Here is a 22,039-nt window from a genome sequence, read left to right as displayed (position 1 = left end):
GAAGAACTCAAAGAAGCATTAACAATGTTTTGTCTATTGCCACCCGGAACAACATGTAGAATCTGTCTAAAATCTCCTCCAAAGACAATAACTTTCCCTCCAAATGGAATATTTGAGATGGTTGAATTTCCGCACCTTAATAAATCCCTCAAAGTTCGATCTAAAGCTTCAAATACATGCTTATGGACCACAGGTGCTTCATCCCAAATTATTAAAGAAGTTTTTCTTATTAAGCTAGCCAACTCACCGTCTGGATTTATTTTAAAAAAAAGAATCCTCTGTAAGTTCAAATGGAATTATAATCGAGAGTGTGTTGTTATACCACCGGGCAATAATAAGGAAGCAATACCGCTTGAAGCAACATTTAAGACAATATTACCTTCATATCTAATTGTTGTAGATATTGTTTTCCATAAAAAAGTTTTACCCGTTCCACCATAACCATAAACAAATAAGACACCTCCTTTATTTTCTTGAATAGCACTCATGATGTTTAGCAAAATGTTACGTTACTCATTTGTTAATGCAAGAAACATGCGATCATAGTCAATCTTTATAACGGGAATGTCGTAATCTAGCTCCTCGGTGATAAGTCGATTGTTTGAAGAAGAAACGGATTCAACATCTGGGTATGGCATGTTTTTGAAGTTTTTGAGAGTAGAGTTGTTTCGAAGTAAAATTTTTTCTATTTCGAACAAAGTTAAGTTCTTAAGTTCATCTACTCCGAGTTACAATTCTACACGAAAATATTAAATAATTAATAAAATATGTGGTCGATATTTAATAATTTTATTACTAATTATTTAATTGGTGTTGAATAATAAAAAGAAATTAATTTAAATAAAAAATAAGAAAAAATGTAATACCTGCAGACTTAAATCTTTGTCGTTGGTTATATAGAATTTCATCTGCCAAATATTCTCATGTATTTTTCCAAATGACCTCTTGGTTAGACATACTATTACACATCCACAATGTAGCAAATAAGAAGCGTAGATAAAAACCAGATCCATAATGACTTGCTTCTTTAATTGCATCAATGTATTCATTGTCATCATCTAATAGCCCGAGTGCATAACAAGCATCTCTAAAAGAAGAATGTGTTTCACCATTTACCGTGCGAATTTCATCAAATGATGTTGGACCTTTTACTTTATTTCAAAGAATCCTTAAGAAATATGTTTCACCTAGTTTAGGTGAAACCGAATGAATTCTATCGATGGCTTTTCCTACTTTCCTTCGCTTCCAAAACCGACCATTTAATATCCAAACAAACTTTGTAGGAAATTCAACATATGTGAGTTTTCGTGCTTCACTGCCGATTGCATTACACTCCATCCAAGATGTGAGCTTTGAAGCCGCAACAGAAGGTTTGTCAATAACATCATCAATATCATCGTCTTCGCCATATACAATTTGTTGTTGATTAGGAAAATGAAAAGGTAGTCTGAAAACAGAAGGATATATGCAATGAACATCATATTTAAAAATTCGCCTTGATGCTTCACATGCTGATAAATATCTACAATCGTAATATTCAGCTATTTCATCGAGCGCATCATTATTTTCACATTCATTGTTGGTTGGTACAACAGCAACTGTAGCTCTATCAGGACCTTTATTTATGTATTTAAACAAATACTTTATAGAAGATCCCTGATTGCACCATTCAATATTAATATGTTCCTGGTATCTTTTCAATAGATATTTGTTGTATGGAACAACACTTCTATTATCCAACCTTACACCTGATTTTTCTACAAAACGACCATCGTTTCTTCGCCTATATAACGGAAAACCATTCTAATCAACAGACGAATGATTACAGAATTGTTTTGGAAAGTTTTTAGAGCACTTTTTATCCACCATGCATGGACAATTCATATTTTCAGCTCTACATGGACCATGAATCATAAACTCATTCACAAGTGAATACAATTCAGGATCTTCAATTCTGTCTGGTATCTCTGCTGAAATTATCGGATCGATAAGTTCAACAGTTGGTAGCTTGTTCTCAGGATGCATGAATAGACATATATGACTATGCAGCAAACCTCTTTTTTGAAATTCAATGGTATAAACATCTATAAAAGAATTTGCTAAAAAAAGAAAATGTGATTAGATTTTAAAAACATATTTAAAATATAATAATAAGATCAATGTTTTATAAAAATTAAAAAAATATAGTATTAATTACATGCTTGAACTTTGCCGAAAATTTGATTCTCCCTTAAGTCTTTAATGAATGCATCAAGCTTTATCTTGAACAACCTACATAGTATATCAGGCCTGTCTTCTGGTTGAAGTGAAGTATCCTTAAGAAACCTTTTAATCTCAGGCCATTTGGGATTACATGTAAGGGTTATGAAGAAATCAGGATATCCAAACCATTTACATAGTGACATGGCTTCCAAATAGTTTTGTAGCATATAGCATGCACCACAGGTAAAGGACGAAGGTAATATTACACGTTGGCCGACATTCGAGATATCAGTCGCTCCTTGAGCTTTTTGGTTACGTAAATTTTCATAAGAATCACATCTAAGAACATGTTGTTGCCTACGTATGTAGTACAATCTCTCCGTTTCCATCATAGTATAGGCATCTACCAGAAACTGTTGTAACAACCTTTTTGAATTAAGTATGAGAGAGAATGAATGATCTCTGTCTTGAATCCTATAAGCGAAATATTCTCTCATTGTACATTTCGCACGCTTGTTGTCGGTCGTAAATGACACACCTCTATAAAGAATGTCAACACTGTAATAAACAAAATTCACAATTTAATACACAAAAATTATTCATTCACAACTATATTTTCCACTTAAAACTTACATATATTCATTCAGATCCGGAGGCTAACTAATGTTTCTCTTGAAGTTTAATTTACATAATATTAACAATTTAAAGTTTACATACTTTAATCAAAGTTAGAGAAAATCATATATGTGTATAATGCTTTCTTTCATCTCATATTTCGTTAGCAAAAAAACAAAATTCATTAAAAAAATTACAGTTTAATACCATCAATTCACAGTTTAATACAGTTAATTCACAGTTGAATACATAAAAAGTATACATTTAGAGTCCTATTCTCAACTTAATAGATTCAGACACTAATTTACATCTCAAAACATATACAAATTTATGAATTCACACCTTAAAACTTAGATTTTCTTATTAATAATAGTTAAAACGTACATTAACAAAACTAAACAATAGCTGAAATATTTAAACATCACAATTCACACCGCATAAAGACCTTAAAAAAACACAACTTAATACCGTTAATTCTAAATACAATTAATTCGTAGCTTAATATAGTTAATCCACAACTTACAAAGACCAAAAAAAATCACATTGTAATACAGTGGATTTACAGTTTAATATAATCAGTTCACAGCTTAATACAACTAATTTACTGTCTAATACATAAAATTCACAGCTTAATATAACAAATTTACAGTTTAATACATAAAAATTATACATTTACAACCATATTCTCAGCTTAATAGACTAGTTAATACACTAATTCACAACTTAATACTTTAAAAACTCATGAATTTATAGCTTAAAAACTTAAATTTTCTTATTAATAATAGTTAAAACTAACATTAAGATAACTAAACAATAATTACAACATTAAAACAAAACAATTTACAACTTAAAAAGAGTTCAACTCATAGTATTTGAAAAAACATTAACATAATAACCCACATTATATATTCAATTCACATCATAACAACAACAAAACATAATCCGTTTAAAACACTAAATTCACACCTGAACAAATAAGATAATAAACTTGGATTCACAACTTAATAGCCCGGTAAAAATAAGATTAACAAAAGTAAAAAAAAAAAAAAAAGAAAAAAAGAAAAAAAAACAAATAAACAAATAAGAAATTAAAACATTAAATTCACAGTTTAACAGAAGTAAAAACAAGTAACACAAATATTGTCATACCTATAAGATGGTTGTGAGCTAGCGGTGGTTCACCGGAGCAGGGAGGTAGCAATAGTGGTGGTGGTTGATGGCGATCTTTGATGTGATCCCTCAATCTAGTCGGAGATCATTGATCTGGAGATATAAATCATAGATCTAGAGAAGGACATCGTAGATCTGTCACCAGAGAGTGTAGATCTATCATCAGAGATTCTAAATCTAGACCAAAACTCTTCACATTTGAGAGTCTCGTTGATGAAATCGTGAGTATGATGTTCTACCTAGGATTTTGGAACGAGAGGCATCGAAATGAATAATGTTCAGGTTCGTCTCCGGTGAAGATGAACCCGCCAGACAAGGTAAAAATGGTGGTAGATCACGAGTATGTTGGACAAGGAAGACTAGGTTGTTGTAAAATGGTGGTATAAAGTTGGTCATCGGAGGTGGTGGTGGTAGAAACACCGACAATGAATCGAAATCACATAACCAACACCGGAGACGAGAGATTAGAGCTTTCAAAAGTCGAATTCTCTTATATCTAACTAGATCTAGATAGATCAGGACTAGGAACACCATCAGAGACAAGAAAACCATCAGAATCGCTCGGATCTAACCAGATCTGAGTAAGTAGAACAAAGGAAAGTCATCGGAATCAACATCTATCGGAGATCACATACGTTGAGTGGTTTTTGGTTCGAACAGAGCTTGTAGATTTGATAGTAAAAGAAAATGACATGATAGTTTCGACGGTGGCGGTGGTCGACGGTGGTGGTCAACAGTAGTGGTGGCGGCCGACGGTAGTGTTGGCAGGAGAAAATGGTGGTAGAGTTTGTGTTCTTGAAGATGGGTGGAGAGAGAATAAGAGAAGTTAAGAGAAGATATTATTTTGCTTTTGGAAATTTAGAAGAACATGTAATCCGATCTATTAGATCTGAACCAAAAGAATAGGTTTTAAAAATGGACCATTATGCCCTTTTATCTTTTTGTAATTTATAAAACTAATTTTAAAATTAGCAGTTCTTAGGGTTCTTAACTTTTTATGGTTCTCATTTGAACCTTTATATATATATATATATATATATATATATATATATATATATATATATATATATATATATATATATATATATATATATATATATATATATATATAGGAGTAGGATCAAATGAGAACACCAAAAAGGTTGAGAACGCGAGAACAAAGTATATTCATTTGCGATTCCGTGTATTCATTTATGGAGAAATGATAAATTTTTACACCTTTAATATCAATTGAAGAGAAAAAGCATATTCATGTTGATTGTGCGTACAAATTTATCATTTTTCCACAAATAAATACATGGAATCACAAATGAATATACTTGTTCTCGTGTTCTCAACCTTTTAGGTGTTCTCATTTGATCATATATATATATATATATATATATATATATATATATATATATATATATATATATATATATATATATATATATATAGGGAGTGGTTCAAATGAGAACAAAAAATATTAAGAACTCTAAGAACCCTTCTTTTGAAATTTTCATTGAGGACATTTTGAAGAAATCAAACAGTAATATTATATCAAACAAACGTTTCATTACCTAATGTACAATTAGTTGTCACTTTTCATTGGACCATCGTCGGACCGCCACCAGATCACTGTCGGACCACCGCCGGACTAACAACAAATTCAGTGACATTTTTCTAATTTCTATTCACAAGTTAATAAAACAAACACTATAACTCAAATTTCTCTAGCAATACTTTGGAACACATAAATTTTCATTTTTACTGCTAAATCTATAAAATTTAATAAAAAAATAGAATTATGCATTAACCAATTCAATTTTCTCTCTGCTAAATTGTGGACCTCTTTAAAAAAATGTATAAATAATTGAAAAATATCATATTCACAGTTTAATAAACATATTGATTCACTAATTCACAATCTATTATTTTCATGTATACATTAATTTATAATTTCACACAAAATTTATATAAAATACACAACTTAGTACCGTCTATTCTCAGTTTAATACATAAATTCACAACTTAATACAATCTACCATACATTAATTCACATATTCAGGGAAGTCAAACTCAAACTTTATCATCATCACCACCACCACAAACTACCACGCAGTGATTTTAACAACTTAAGCCTATGAAAATAATTCTTTTTTGATAGAACGAGAGTTAGTTGTTGGGATTTAAAGGAAAGTTGTAGAGCTTGTCGATAGGATTCTAGGGATATAAAGAACGTCAAAAATCGAGTTTGTATAAAGAACTTATGCAATTTTGAAAATCTGACATATTGGTACGCGTGTTGTGTGTGGCATGTAGTGATGATGTGGCACCATGGGAGAGTGCCACATGGCACATTTGGGACAACCCCTTTCCTCCGAGACAAACTGACATGGCCCAAGGAAATGATGACATGTGGAACCATAGGAGGGTGACATGTGGCACCTTCTAAAAGGTGGGTATGTGGATGAATGGGATGGCGACATGTGGAAAACGACCAATGGAACTAGCAAGATCAGAGGGTGTGGCGTGCACGCCTATAGGCACGACACACTTAGATTTTTTCGGTTATAAATACTTGTCTCTGCATATGCATCAACCCTCACACCCCTACAACCCTTCTCACTCGAGGATTCCGTCCTTTTAGCCCATTTTCCTTAGATTTTTGTACTCCGACGAAGCCTTACAATCCCTAAAGTACCCGTCAAGTTGTAGCTATCAAGTAGAAGCTCTGTCAGTGCATTTTTCGAACATTTGTTAAGAAGAACCTCTATAAGTTTAGCTACACTCTATTCTCTTCAGTATACAAGCTAGATTTAGTAAGGTGTTTAAAGTGGCATCTCCAAACTGTATACTCTGTATAACAAACGGACCCTACCTTCGATATGAACTTACATGGTTGCTCCCTACTTGATAGATTTTGATGTGGACATTGGAATGATTGATCAGTCTAGTCTATAATTAGTCACATAGAATATTATACTAAGACTTAGTGATAATTAATACTAGGTCGTTTGAAAGGAAAGGCTAAGTGCTAAAGCAAAGCGCTACCCAACTTTCCAGTCATCCACTTTAGCAAGTGAGTGTATGGTTACTTTCAACTTACACAAAGATATAAAGTATCTAGATTATTAAATGCTATGTGTTCCTATTATTTTTAGTACTTGATATATGTGCTAGATGAAGTATATGATTTTAATCAATTTGATTTATATATATATATATATATATATGTATGTATGTATGTATATATATATATATATATATGTATATATATATATATATATATATATATATATATTGGGTAGTGATGGGTGATGAAAATGATGATATGATGATGAGAGGACTTGACTTTTGATAAACAAATCATCTAGCATGAGTATAGATGACAACCACAGACTATCTGAGGCAGTCTATTGGAAATGGTTGCAGACTCTCAACCTGTAGGTGTTAATGAACTATATGTTCGTTGTTGTATTCTATCCCCCTGGTTGCATTATTGACACATATTGCAAAAGGAATCCCCCAAGTAATATTATCTACCCGTTGATGATGATGATTTTTAGGATAGGTCCCTTGAGATCAGTATTCTAGGGTCAATATGTGAGAATAACAGGAACGGGTAATTAAGTAAAATATTTGATGTGAAGTATATAATTAAAGAACTTGGTTATTGTGGGTTGATTGTCGTATGTGCTCACCAAGTTGTCAAGTGTGATCTACTCAGTTTCTTTATATCATAGCTAGCGGTATGAAGGCGTAGGGTTGATGAGTGATTTGAATAATTATTAGGCCATTAGTATAATAAATTGTTGTAAGGCATGTTTAGACTTGTTTATGCTTATGTATTTTTATTGATGATGACATCCCAAGGTTTTTATTTATATCAATGAAATATGTTTCTTAAAAAACACTTTTAAATATTTTTCGGAACAATATCCTCATTAAGTTTTTATACTATGAAATAAAGAAATAAAGCATAAATAAAAAGGTTTTAATTTGACCGTTAAAATAGGGATGTCACAATTCGTATCAAAGCATTAGTTTAAGCGAACTATTGATATTTTAGGATTTCTAGACTTAAACTTAGAATGTTAGGCGATGATCGTGAGACGTGTGTCTACATTTTAGGTAGTATGCCTGAAATGACTTATGCACTAACTTATTTTAGGAATGATGCATAAATTGAGTTTATGTGATAAATGATTTATGTTGACGCATGATATAGCGATAAGATGCCTTAAGATGCTTTAGGTTGCCTACCTAGGATGCTATTAATTGAATAAATCGATGGCCTGTTGCCAACCTAGATTTAGAAAATTTATGTGTTCAGGATTCTTAACGTTAAATTTTTGTATTAGAACTGGCATATAAATTTTTGGAGAGATAAGGAGAATTATACGTTTAAACCTTCCTTATCTATATTCTCGTCTCGGTACACAAACGACTGCATTGTTGTATAAATCGACATTGTGAGAACTTAAAGTGGATTAGGAAACGATAATCAGTAGCCTCAACCTCATGCAGTCGAGCATGCACCAAGGTAAATCCATGTACAAGAGCCAATCATGATAGCGGGAGTCCAAGCAACGATTTGGGCCATGATGGCATACAAAGGGAAGAGATGCGACAATTAATCTGTGAGAATGGAAGAGAACGCATGATACCTATTAAACAACCTGAGCTTAATGAGGAGCCATCAGAAGAAGGAAACTACAGTAGGAAGTTAGTCGTGATGAACATCCAAGGGTTAGGAGGAATGCCCCTAAGGAAGGGATTGGAAGGAATGGTTGCAAATATAACGATTTTATGGTAGCCACACCACCGAGTCTTTTTGGAAGCCCGACACCGATGCAAATGATGGATTGGATCTCCGAGATGGAGATGATGTTTGAGAGTCGTGATAATAGTAACAAGCAGAGGACCATGCTCGTGGCTAGATAATTGAAGACTGAGTTATTAAGCTAGTGGATGTTACTTGCTAATATCATACCCAGGGGAGAAGCTAGTAAGATGTCTTGGGAAGACTTTCTGGTACAGTTTAAGAGAGAGTACTGCTCTGAGCAGGATCTTCTTGAGGTCAATAACGAGATACTATGAAGAAAGAAGATATTCAGAGTGAAACCTCCTGGAAGAGAACCGTTTATGGTGTACAGGGAAAAACGCAGAGTAAATTATGGAATCATCTCCACGACGAAAGCCAGAAAGTGTCTGGATAAAGGATGTACATCATATTTGGAATTCGTGGACGATGTGAATAAGGAAAAAAAGGACATGCAGAGAATAGCAGTGGTGTGCGATTCTCCGAAAGTCTTTCCCGAAGATCTTCTTGGATTGCCCTCTGATAGAAAAGTAAATTTTCGTTTAGACTTGTTACTAGGAACCACACCGATAGCGAAAGCACCATACCGACTAGCACCGATGGAGATGAATGAGCTTATGATACACTTTAGGAGTTGTATTACAAAGGTTTCATAAGACCTAGTTCTTCACCCTTGGGAGCATGAGGATGTACATAGATTATAGAGAGCTGAACAAGGAAACAGTGAAGAACAGGTATTCATTTCCATAGATTGATGATTGGTTTCATCTGTTGGAAAAGGTGTCTAAGCTCATAACTATAATTGGTATGTACTTGACCCGATAGTCGCATGATCCATTTGGTTTGCATTCATCAAAGCAATAATTTAGGAAGGATATTTGAGTAAGGTTAATTATGATTTATTAATATATTATAAGTGTAATATATTAATTGAGGAATAATATTATTTAATTAGTATTGATTAATAATTAATTTAAGAATTAATTTAGTGATCAAAAGAGACTAATTAAATTGCTACATATGTGTAACACTGTAAATTTTCAAAACAAAAAATTATTTTAAAAGTCACATAATTCTCATAAACATAGTTTGCATATCTCCAAAATGACAATTCATCAAAAACACATGTTTATAAATTGTTTAGACACAATCCATGATCCTCAGAACATAACTTCGCCTCGTGTGTACAATCAAGTCGGTGTCTTCCCGTGATACTGAGAAGTACTTGAAACACATAACACAAAACACGGTAAGCATGAAGCTTAGTGAGTTCCACAAAATACCACACATAACTCATTAGCCTCTCATGGCTATATCTCAAATAAGACCCTCCGGTGAATGTGTCTCAGTGGAACCCTCCGGTCCCACAACTCAGGTGGGCCCTTCGGTCCTAACTCAGTAAAGCTCAGAATAATACACAACATAAATCACAAAGACATAATGGAGGATATCACAATACTCAATATAAGCATACAATACCCTCTGGTCACACAAAGATTACCACTCTAGGTAAGTATAGTGAGAAGACTCACCTCATAAGCAATTAAGTAAACCTCGTACACGAATCACCGATCTAGCCTCTGCCTAACACATATGATAATTATCTTTAATTAACACTCCAATCACAACTCTAATAAACAAAAGGCTTTTTCTCTCTCTAACTCTTGGGGTGGGTAAAAGACCATTTTACCCCCTATGGTCCCCATAATTGTGACAACCCTATATTTTTCCAAAAGCAGTGTAACGCTCGAATGTCAAATACAACGAAAACTATTTGGAATCAACTAAATTAACCTCAAAAATAAAGTGTTCAAATATCTAAGTTGGGATGCATCAAATTTTAGATATCGTGCCAAGGTTTCCAAAAACATAAAGAACGTTCAAAACCGGATTATATTGAAGAAATTATAACCACCCGTATATTTACAACACACCGTTAAAACGCTATTTACGTAAAAAGTGAAATTTCGATAAAATGCATTTTTGATTTAAGTATCTAAACAAAAGATGTAGAGTTCGTTAAACTGTAAACATACATAAAAAAATCGCCCAATTTGGACCTCGTATGAAGAAGTTACGAATTTCCAAAGTTTCGTAAAAGTAGTAGAGGGCTAAAAACTCGAAAAGAAGATCGAGTGTTATTTAGCTAACACAACCTAAATGAGAGTTGTAGATCTCCATAATAGGAGTAAAATGATAAAAAGACAAACGAAAACCAACATCGAATAAAGAAACTATGAAATTTTAACGGACTTTAGGAGTCCCGGCCTATTAAAAATATATCATTAAAAATAAAGTCAAAACTAGCCAACGGAATCCAAATGAAAGTTGTAGAGCATAATCTCACCTACGCGTGGATATAAAGAACGCGAAAAACGGAGCCCGTACGCGAAAGTTACAGAATTTAGAAGACAGAGGCAGGAATTACGCCCCGCGTAATATTGGTGTACGCCCCGCGTACTAGACCCAGAGTCGAGTCCCATCGGCTGCAACTCTACGCTTAGCTAGACCGGAGTCGTAAGCCGTGACGCATTTTTACGCCCCGCGTAACCGAAGTACGCCCCGCGTACTGCGTACGCCCAGCGTACTCCGGAGGTACGCCCCACGTACGCCATCCTCCAGCCCTATAAATAGAAGGTTAGAGCCTCGGGTTTTTGCACACCTTCTCAAACTCTCAGTCACTCTCCCATACTTCTAAGCTCCAGAGATCATCCCGACGCCTTCGATTTCCGCACTCAAGCCCCCAACGAAGGATCTACGCTACCGAGATCCCCGAAGAGCCCGAAAACGCAACTTTCCGCGGTCGAAGTTCTTCTCAACTCTAGCCTCTCTCTCTTCAAACCAAACGAGTGAGTTCATACCCCTACTTTTCAATACTTTTCATGTTTTAGGGGGGGGGAATACAAGTACACTACAAGTCAAAGTATCGTTTTATAAACATAATTATAATATCCATCTTATAGGGTATTGATACAAACATCTTTATGTTTAAAAGGCTATTATATCACCAAGTTATTCTTACTAAATGGAAACATACTTTTTGAGAAACTATAATGAGTATAGTTAACAAGTTATTCATATATTTTACATATACATCTTGACAAATGAAATACTTTCAAATGAAGTAAAGTCTTTATTATCGTAAATCTGTTTATACCAAGTAATGTGAGATATTCAAACTTCAATGTACTCGTATGTATGCATTTCAAGTCCTGTATTATATACCATAATCTCTTGGAGAGAGAGCGTGATACTTGTGTATAGATCTATACGGGATTGACAACCCCGCACCTAAACTATTAGCTATAGTTAGACCGGCAGGTCTGGGGTGACAAATGTCATAACACTACAACACCTGAAGAATGTTGTTACAGGCAGTCAGTGTCAATAGTATGGTTATAAAACTCACATAAAAGTATAAAAACAAGTTTGATTTACGAGATTCATATATGCATTCAGTTTTTCCACATCATTTTTAGCACAAAGTTTATCATTATTATTCAAGTATGGAACATACTAACGCTCACCAACTCTGGAAACTTTTCAAACCATTTATAGGAAATATTGGATTTTCTGAAAACCTCGTTCATCGATTTACTACTAAAAGGACATACTTTTCAATGCGAAACACTTATGAACTCACCAACTTAATTGTTGACACTTTTTCGAAACCACTTGTATTTCTCAGGGAATCAGTAATACAGGTAACCACCAGCTTTTGAAGAAGGAACGCTAAGGACGTTTATCATTAAACATTTATATCATCATATTGTAATATTCTTTTGCAAATATGTATAACGCAACAATATACGTTTTTATTATATACATGATGGTTGTGTTACTTTCTTTACAATATTCAATTGTTGTGATACTACGTGAAGTCATCCGCCCCCGAATGTTTCCACCATTCTGGTTTGGGGGTGTGACAATAATCCCTGTCTTGACCAACACAAAAGTCAACACTCAAGTCAACATTCCATGTTGACCCGACTCGTCGAGTCCTCTCGTTCCTTCAGAAAAGTCGCAAAAGCCCAACTTAACTCGCCGAGTTGTCTCATCAACTCGCTGAGTTACTCTTGTTCAGACTCGTCGGGGAAAACCCTAGCCGACTCATTGAGTTAGCTCATCAACTCGGTGAGTCCCTTCAGTCTCCTTTCTCATTAATACGTTTTAAGGCAGATTTACAACCCCAAACTCTAGATCTAGCCTCCTAAGGCTGAGATACCACGTAAAGCTACAATCTTTATGTCCATGCATGACATTTAGGGCTTAAAATACCAAAACAAGTATAATTTAGGGTCTTAAGCATAAAAGCTCCTCTATAGGTGGATAAAGTTGGCACCTTTGTGTTGGGTTTTAAGCACTATAACACTCCTATGATGCAAATGCAACCATATATGCTTTGGATCTATGTTTTCTCTAACTATACATGCAATTTGAATTTTTCCAAAGCATACATCCTAACTAGCATACAATAGAGGATATACCATATAAACACCAAGTTAGATGAATACCTCTTGATGTAGTTTGTAGTCTGTGGCCTTTCAAGAGCTTAGCACCTCAAGTGTGATGCCTCAAATGGTTCACAAACACCATGAAGAAAGGAGGACTTGAGAGAGAGGTCAAGCACCACCAAAATCGGATAAGGTTCTCTTAGAACTCATTAGAATGCTTAGGATAACCGGTTTTGGCTATGGGATATCATATATATATATATATATATATATATATATATATATATATATATATATATATATATATATATATATATAGTGTAGGATTCCAAGAGTCATGGGTAAACCCTAATCCATACACTTAGGTTATGATCCATATCTTATGTGGGCTAACTCTTCATGGATACTTACATAAAACTTAGCTTAACATGGATCAATAGCCCAAACACTATATGTATCACTGATTTACATAATCAGTCCCCTTTAATTTAATTAGTCTCTTTTGATCACTAAATTTATTCTTGATCAATATTAATTAAATAGTATGATTTGATATTAATATATTATACTTGTAATATATTAATAAATCATAAATAACCTCTTTCTCAAATATCCCTCATATCAGATTGTTCTGGTGAAGGCAACCCAAATGGACCATGCTACTCTCGAGTCAAGTACATACCAATTATAGTTATGGGCTTAGACACCTAATCCAACAGTCTCCCACTTGGATAACTATAATAACTATTATTGCAAGTACGACTCCAAAATCCTAACTAGCAATCATACCTCTCAAAAGTTGTTGTCGAACTCTGACCTAGTCAAATGACGCGTCCATTAGATGAGGGATCATATATTCCTCCATTCTAGATATCGTATGAACTGAGACATGGATTATAATCTATAACACCCTGTTCTAAAATATTCGTTTATGTAATTTGAGAGGCCAAGGCCAGGGGCGTTTTAGTCCTTTATTAATTTAGAGTTATTATTCGAGAAGTTTTCGGGTTGGGTTATGTTGTTAGAAGCGTAGAATTTCTCGCCACCTTTCTGTGGATATAAAGTTCATCAGAAACAGATCTAGAATGAAAGAGTTATGACACTTTGAAGATTTGGCGAGAATGGCCCTTATAGAGAAAAGTTTGCATGGAAGACCATTCATGCATGTTTGGAACAAGCATGGGTACGCCCAGCGTAAGCTGGGTTACGCCCAACGTAATGAGGCAGCTTAGTCGCGGGTGTGCAAGGCGTACGCCCAGCGTACGCTAAAAGCTATGAAACCCTAATTTTGGATTGAGCACTATATAAAGGACAATATGGTTCCAACCCTAGCCCCCATATGAGCCTCCCCAACCTCAGAAGAAACCCTAGAATGTCCCTACCTTCATTTTATGAGATCTTGACCTTGGAGAACCCATTTTGGTGGATTAAATCTTGGAAGCAAAGAGAAGAAGATTGGCAAGGAGGAACCTTTGAAGCTAGAGCTTGTAGATCTGGGATAAATGCTTTATTTCGGACCTTTGCAAGGTAAAAAATCTTGAGCTTGAAGATTAACCTCTTAGATCTCCTTAGTACAAGTTTATGGACCTTTTGGTCCCAAGATTGGGACTTTATGACCTAACCTCGTTTCTAAGACCAGGGTTGCCTCCCTTAGAGTCATATGAGTCCCAGAAGCAGTAAAGTTTCAACCTTTGTGGTCCTATTAAGTCCAAGCATGAGATCTTGTCCCCTTTATGGAAGTAGAAGAGTGTTTTGAGAGTTTGGGTTGGTTTGGGCCATATAAAGTCACCAAGTCAGTGACTTTATGGCTTAATGCATGGAATAAGGCTTGGATTTGAGTTTGTAGCTTCTGAATCGGGGTATTAAGAACTTATTAGAAAGTTGACTTAATGAGGCTATACGTTGGGCGTACAAGGAGGTACGCACGGCGTACAACCCATCAGCCAGTACGCTCAGCGTACCTAGGAGTACGCCCCGCGTATGTTGCCAGATTTGGGCTTTGAGCTATTGGGCCTCAGTGTGGGCTGTGTTTTGGACTATAGGTCTTTGGGCCTTAGTGGGCCATCAAGTGTCAGTGTTTATGGGCCAAGTATATGTTTTGGGCTTAAGGTGAGGCCCAATAATGGGGTTGGGCCCAATATAGCAAACTAGGCCATTAGTGGGCCTATAGTGGGGCCATGGATGGACTTGGAAGGAATTGAGGGTTTGGGCGATATCGTGACCCATGCCATAGCAGGGGTAAAATGGTCATTTTCTCCATCAAAAGATTCCCCTTTTGATTTAGTGTTTGATTTGTCATGATAGCCGGAGAGCAGCCGGGAGAGCAGTCGGGGATCTTTCACTCGAGTTTTCAACAGTCAACATTTCGAGGTGAGTTTCCTTCCGATAGGAACGGGTCTAAGGCCACAATGTCAGCCCGTTTAGCTAGTAGTAGTTTTCGGACTTCGATCCGATGCAGTAGTTAGTATGTTTGATGCCTTCGTGGCTCAGACAGGATTTATGTGTTATGTGTTACGGGTTACGGCCCGATGCAGTATGCAGTATATGTGTGTTTATGCTAGTTGATATGTTTATGTTTTGCTTTGTTCAGTTAGTTCCGGACTTCGGTCCGATGCAGTTAGTCCGGACTTCGGTCCGATGCAAGGGACAAGGTCCCAGTCAGTTAGTCCGGACCTCGGTCCGATGCAGGGGGCAAGACCCCAGTTAGTTTGGACTTCGGTCCGTTGCAGGGGACAAGGTCCCCGTCAGTTAGTCCGGACTTCGGTCCGATGCAGGGGACACGGTCCCAGTCAGTTTCCGGACTTCGGTCTGATGCAAGGGGCGATGCCCCAGTTAGTCCGGACCTCGGTCTGATGCAGTGGGCAAGGCCCAGTTTGTGTTTTATATGTTATTGTATGGTATGTGGTAGTTTAGGGGAGCTCACTAAGCTTCGTGCTTACGGTTTTCAGTTTTGGTTTCAGGTACTCAGTTTTCAAAAGAGGAGCTCGGAGAGATTGCAGTACACACACCATAGTCAGTTAGCCTGGGGAATGTTTTACTCTGATAATGAGATTATGTTTTGAATTTAATACTCGAAAATGATGTTATGACTTATGATACGTTTTTCTAAATATGGTTTTAGTAATGTTTTAAAAAGAAATTTTTAGTCGTGATTTTTGGGTCGTTACAAGTTGGTATCAGAGCCTTGGTTTGAGGGATTCGGACATACTTGAGAGCGTGTCTGGACTCAAACTAAGGAAACGGAAAAAGGTTTTCAAAAGAAAAACATTTTCGAAAGGAAATTTTTGGTAAAAAGGAGTTTGAGAAAAGAAAAGAGTTTTAGAAAAAACGAAAAGAATATTTAGAAAGAAAATAACTTGAAAAGAGAAAAACGGTGTGGTGCATGCAATCAGCCGAGCTCAAGTAAGTACTCCCAAATTACCCATACAAGTTTATGATTATCAGTTCCAGTTTCAGTTCAGTTTTAGCTTCAGTAGAACAGCATGCTAGTATAGGACTAAGGATCTAGGAGGATGCCTTATGTGCCTGTTTATGTGTTTCAGCCTTATGAGAATTGCATGCTAGTAGTGAGTAGACAGTAGGAGGATAGCCTGTTTAGATAATTCCTGATAGTATGAGCCTAGCATTGTATGCTAGTACATTTTCTCGTTATGAGAATAGATTTGCTTGAGTAATTTCCTGTGTCTGAATGTTGCTTGCTTTGTGCTTTGTGGGACTCTGAGTGATGGGAGTTAGCCATTAGGTGAATACGTCGCATCACATGTGAGCAGGGTTGAATAATCTCAGAGTGCTAGATTTGGCCCTATTGTTGTTAGGGTGCAAAGTCACTCTTGGATGTAGTGTTTTAGGCTTTCCTCTTTGTATGTGTAAATGGGTTGAGTCTTTCCTATAAATAGGAAGTGAGTGACTCCCATTATGTAAGTGAATCCATTTGGAGTGTTAGACTAGAGAGAGAAACTTTGTACAAACCCATTTGTATATTCTTTCTAGATCTAATAAGAGCTTACAAAGATTTATTTACTCCTTGTGTTCTTGATTTTACATGATGATTCACTAGATCTTTCATATTCCACACATGCCATCATAATCAACACCACTACAATTGGTATTAGAGCGGGTGTTCTTGATTTGATCAAGAATTGATCCTTGATGGCTTTTTTGATTTAGTGATTCATTTTATGATCTTGGATTTTCGTGGTTTAGAGAGTTTTTGGATTCTAGAAATCAAATTCATCTTTGATTCTATTCATAATTCGATTTTCTTCACTAGAATTCAAGTGATTTTTGCTTTCTCTCTCTATAAAACCCATTCAAAATCACTTTCTCTCTCTAGAAATCTTCAAGGTTTTGTGATCATGGTGAATTTGCCATATGATTCTTGGATTGTGATCGTTAAAGATGTGAAATACAAAGTCAATGAAGATCAATTTTATGGGTTGGTATTAAGCAAATTGATTTCATGGGGTAATATGGTTTCTTATGAAGATTTGAAGGATGATCATGGAAGATTGATATTTCAACCACTTTGTAAGATTGTTTGGTTTAATAAAATTGCCTTGTCCATATTAGTTCGTAGTAGAAATCAAAAGGAAGGTGAAGAAAGAGATTTGTTCAATAAGAAATACATTTCTCTAATTGAAAACCCAAATGATCTTTGTGCTCTTAAGTTTCTTGAAGTTCTTGATAATGGAGTTCAATGTGATGTTCAAGAAAAAGGAGTTCAAGTTGATTCTCAAGATGAAAAAGTTTTTTGCTCAATTGGAGTTCAAACCGATGATATTTTGTGTTCTTGTGATTCGTTTGAAGGAATGATTCCTTATCGGAAGCTGGTGATCCAAGAAAATCACAAGTATCAAACTCCAAAAGATTTGATTCAAATTCACAAATTTGATGTTGTGGAAAGTGGGTTTGTTCATGAAGTCAAGTCTTCAAGATGAAAAAAGATGAGAAAGAAAAAGAAGAAGAAGATCAATCGCAAAAACATGCGGGTTTACTCACAAAAATCGTCAAATGTTGTGAAGCCGAAATCCGTGAAGTAAATTTGGGTTCCAAAGCAACAATCTCCAAGTGTTGCATTGAATTTGAAGTCAAAACCCAAAAGTATTGGTGGTTCTTTTGAAGATGTTCTTGGATCATTAAAGAACACAAAGAACACGAAGAACGAGTTGTACATCTCGCATGGTGGGTGGTACAATGTTCGATTTGGAGATTTTCTCATTCCGACAAAAGAACCAAGATCTTCCAAATTTGATTCGTTCGTTGAAAATGGATCTCGATTCGTGAAAAAGGTATCTCAAATTCTCAAATGGATTCCAAAACATCCATGATTTTGATTCGTACTTTACGTTTTTCATTTTTGATCGATTTGCCTCATCGGGTCAAATCCGTTTCAACCTCTTTGAATGATCCAATTTTTTTTATCAAACCCAAACCATTTGTTTTTCATTTACTGTTCTTTAATTCAACTCATTTGGAATTTTTTTTCATTTGATTCATTTCAAAACCCATATTGAGTCTGATACTGTTCATTGAGCCCAATCTAATTTGTTTTGATCTAATTTCTTTGATCTAGATCCACACATGCGAACCGATATTGATTGAGCCCAAACAAAGATTATTCACTGTTATGATACATAAGAATTCGAAGCCCATTCATATTTGTTTTGACCCGATATCATTTGCTTGTTGGTCAGTCGATTTGTACGCATGCTTTACTTAGTTGTACGATCAGTTCCAGATATCTTAGTTCTTTATCGTTTGATCTTTAATCGTTTGATCTTTAGTCGGTTGTTCTTTAATCATTTGTTCTTGAGTTCCTAATTTCATCCCTTCGTTTCTACTAATCTTTTATAGTTGATTGACAGTCTAAATTTTAGATACGATTTCATATCGATTAATATGTGTTCTTGAGCCGATTTGAATTTGGTGATGAAATCTCAAGTGAAAGTCAAGAACATTATGAACAATGATGAAGAACGGTTGCAATTTTCTTTGAAAATGGGCGTTTGATCTGAAATTGTTCAAAGAATTATTAATTTCGATGTTTGTGGTTGCAAGGAGAATACTAAATCGACAGGTTGATGATGTGTTTAGATGAATGATCACGAAGGCTTCAGATAATATCGACTTGTTGATGTCGATGTGGGTTATTGATTTGGAATCGATGGTGATTTGGTTTAAGGTTGTGATTGAATGATCGAAGACTTGAAATCTGGATTTCGCATGATTGGAATCGATGTTAGTCTAATTTCGAACATTTGGAGTAGATTGTTGGGTTTATTTGGTTTCCACTTTACACAGTCGAAATTGATAGAGTTTGAAGGACTAACTGTGAAGATGATGTTTATATGCGAAGAATCGATGTTGAGTTACTGATGAACGAACCTTGGATTGTGAATGAAATCCGAATGAAGACAATTGTGTGGTTGATGGTCAAACTCACTTCGCATTCGGATTGTGAATGAAATCCGAATTAAGACAATTGAATACAATCGGGTTCGCATCTAAGAATGTGCTTTGTTCAATTTTGGTTTCAAAAGCAGTTCGCATTTAAGGTCAAGAATGTTCGCATTTTGTTAATTGGGTTAGAGATGCGAAGTCTTCTCATCCATGGTTCGCATTCATGTTTCAGAAACGTGCGAAGAATTTGACATGCGAAGCTTTAATGAAGAAGAAAACAAATATTTTCGAATTGGGTCCCTGATCTTTTCACGAAATGACAGTTTATACCCAACTTCGCAAATGGGTAATAAAAGCTGAGAAATTGCAGAATTTTCAGTTTTGGTCCCTGCAGTTTGTGAGAATTTACGCTTTATGCCTAGTTTTGCAAATGGTCTAGAGTTTTGCATATTTGATTGTTTTTGGCACAACGGGTCCCTGCAAGTTTCAGAAAGTAACAATTTCTACCCGGTTTTTGAAAAATCTTGCAACTCACTCAAAAAGTCAAAAAATTTCATAAATTGGAAATTTTTTTGTGGCTTTTTCGTGATTGTTTTTCCGTGTAAGATTTTTGGTGATTCAATTTTGGTACACATTAAAGGGGAGTATCGTGAAGACTATTCCTTGGGCGCTTCTCATCCTTAGTGGGTTTTATAATCATTTTTTGATTATAAAAAAGAGGGGGGGGGGGGAATGATGGGTATTCGAAGCTTCTTGGGTTTGTCGAATATTCATTTGCGGATTTGAAGACCGGTGTTGCTTTGAGGGGGAGTTTGGTCTTGATCGCACTAGCTCGTTGGAGATTGAAGCCGAACATCCAATCCTAACTTTGAAGGGGAGAATGTTAGGGTGCAAAGTCACTCTTGGATGTAGTGTTTTAGGCTTTCCTCTTTGTATGTGTAAATGGGTTGAGTCTTTCCTATAAATAGGAAGTGAGTGACTCCCATTATGTAAGTGAATCCATTTGGAGTGTTAGACTAGAGAGAGAAACTTTGTACAAACCCATTTGTATATTCTTTCTAGATCTAATAAGAGCTTACAAAGATTTATTTACTCCTTGCGTTCTTGATTTTACATGATGATTCACTAGATCTTTCATATTTCACACATGCCATCATAATCAACACCACTACAATTGTGCAGCTCTTGTCTAAGTCCAACCGTTGTAGGGACGAGTCTTTTACTCGAAGGATTATCCAAGCCTCATTGCATGTGATGGTATTCAGGTGGTGGCTAATTGGCATTACAAGGAGGCCTTCAGCAGCTGAGGACTGGTTGGGTGGAGTCAGAAATTCCCTAGGGCAAGCCTAGGAAGGTAGTAGAAGAGATCAGTAGCAGTAGAGTGACTTAGTGGAGTTGAGGTAACTCTTGAGGAAAGTATGGATAGATGTGGAAGGTAGTATGGGCCCGTACTATTGAAAGCAGAGGATCCGTACTTGAACTAAGAGGGGCCGAGACAAGACCAGGGAACTTTTAGAGTGTGTGAGAGATCCCTTAGCAGCGGTGTGCATATTGATCAGGAAGTGTTGTATTTTCAGCATGGCGACATTGCGCAAGTTACCAGTTAGCAGTTCAAGTACCGGGGAGGGATCTGGCTCGGGCGCTGGAGCCGGGCAGCTTGATGATCAGATGAGGGATTTCATTTCCGCAGAGATTATGCGCAACATCATTGATCAGACTCCAGTGATTTTCGGCTCGGTTAGAGAGGCCATCGTGGAATTTATGGACAGTCATCTTGAGGCCTTTAGGGCCGGGATAGTTTTAGGACAGTTTGGGGCTCGTCTAGAGCCTGATACTTATGGAGTTCAGGGATCCATCAGGAATGGAGTTCCCATTTCTAGCTCTTACCATCAGGGGACAGGAGTGAGTGGGGCACCCTGTCTCCAGGAGAGACCTCAACATGATTGGATAGTCAGGGAGGTTTCACGAGCCATTCGCGAGGAGCTGCCCGACATTGTCATGAGGGTCACTGATAGGTTGACCGCGAAACTCCAGGATCGGGTAGCGGTTGTTCAGATGACGGATGGGGTCGACAATGTAACGCAGGAGCGAGAGATGGCCAGGGAGTCGGAAAGGAAGAGGAAAACGGATGAGACTCAGGTAGCCACAGGTTCGGGCAAGAGGCCCAAGGGGTCGGATTTGAGAACGAGGGACTATCAGAGCCGCAGTCGATGCGGGAAGTGTGGTAGGACGCACATGGGTGCCTGCAAGCGTAGAAGTGGTGGCGATGCTGGATGTTTCAAGTGCAGCCAGATTGGCCATTTTAGCAAAGATTGTACTGTTACCATCGTCCAGGGACTTGAGCCGATATGTTTCCATTGCAGTTAGAAGGGCCACAAGAAGGCCCGTCCGAGTT

General features: G+C 36.3%; 1 protein-coding gene across 1 annotated transcript; it reads right to left on the bottom strand.

Annotated features, from left to right (window-relative positions):
- Nucleotides 1-509: 509 nt before the first annotated feature.
- On the bottom strand, nucleotides 510-2,591 carry LOC111904734 (uncharacterized). The gene is made up of 5 exons (XM_052769758.1): nucleotides 2,198-2,591; nucleotides 1,937-2,099; nucleotides 1,188-1,783; nucleotides 1,005-1,145; nucleotides 510-685 (listed from the first exon to the last, which is right to left on the bottom strand). The coding sequence occupies exons 1-5, from the start codon at nucleotides 2,589-2,591 to the stop codon at nucleotides 510-512; spliced, it is 1,470 nt and encodes a 489-aa protein (XP_052625718.1).
- Nucleotides 2,592-22,039: the final 19,448 nt, after the last annotated feature.

The sequence above is a fragment of the Lactuca sativa genome, chromosome 3 (genome assembly GCF_002870075.4).
Source record: "Lactuca sativa cultivar Salinas chromosome 3, Lsat_Salinas_v11, whole genome shotgun sequence".
Taxonomy (NCBI): domain Eukaryota; kingdom Viridiplantae; phylum Streptophyta; class Magnoliopsida; order Asterales; family Asteraceae; genus Lactuca; species Lactuca sativa.
Note: the sequence above shows the minus strand (reverse complement) of the source record. Positions and strands in the feature narration are given on the sequence as shown.

What these genes read in the sequence shown, in the direction of transcription:
- LOC111904734 (XM_052769758.1), bottom strand. Translation starts at nt 2,591, where the DNA reads ATGGAAACGGAGAGATTGTACTACATACGTAGGCAACAACATGTTCTT. An exon ending in TTCGGTTTCACCTAAACTAG is followed by an intron (nt 1,146 to 1,187) that starts GTGAAACATATT and finishes ATAAAGTAAAAG; the next exon opens with GTCCAACATCATTTGATGAA. An exon ending in AGCAAGTCATTATGGATCTG is followed by an intron (nt 686 to 1,004) that starts GTTTTTATCTAC and finishes TGTTCGAAATAG; the next exon opens with AAAAAATTTTACTTCGAAAC.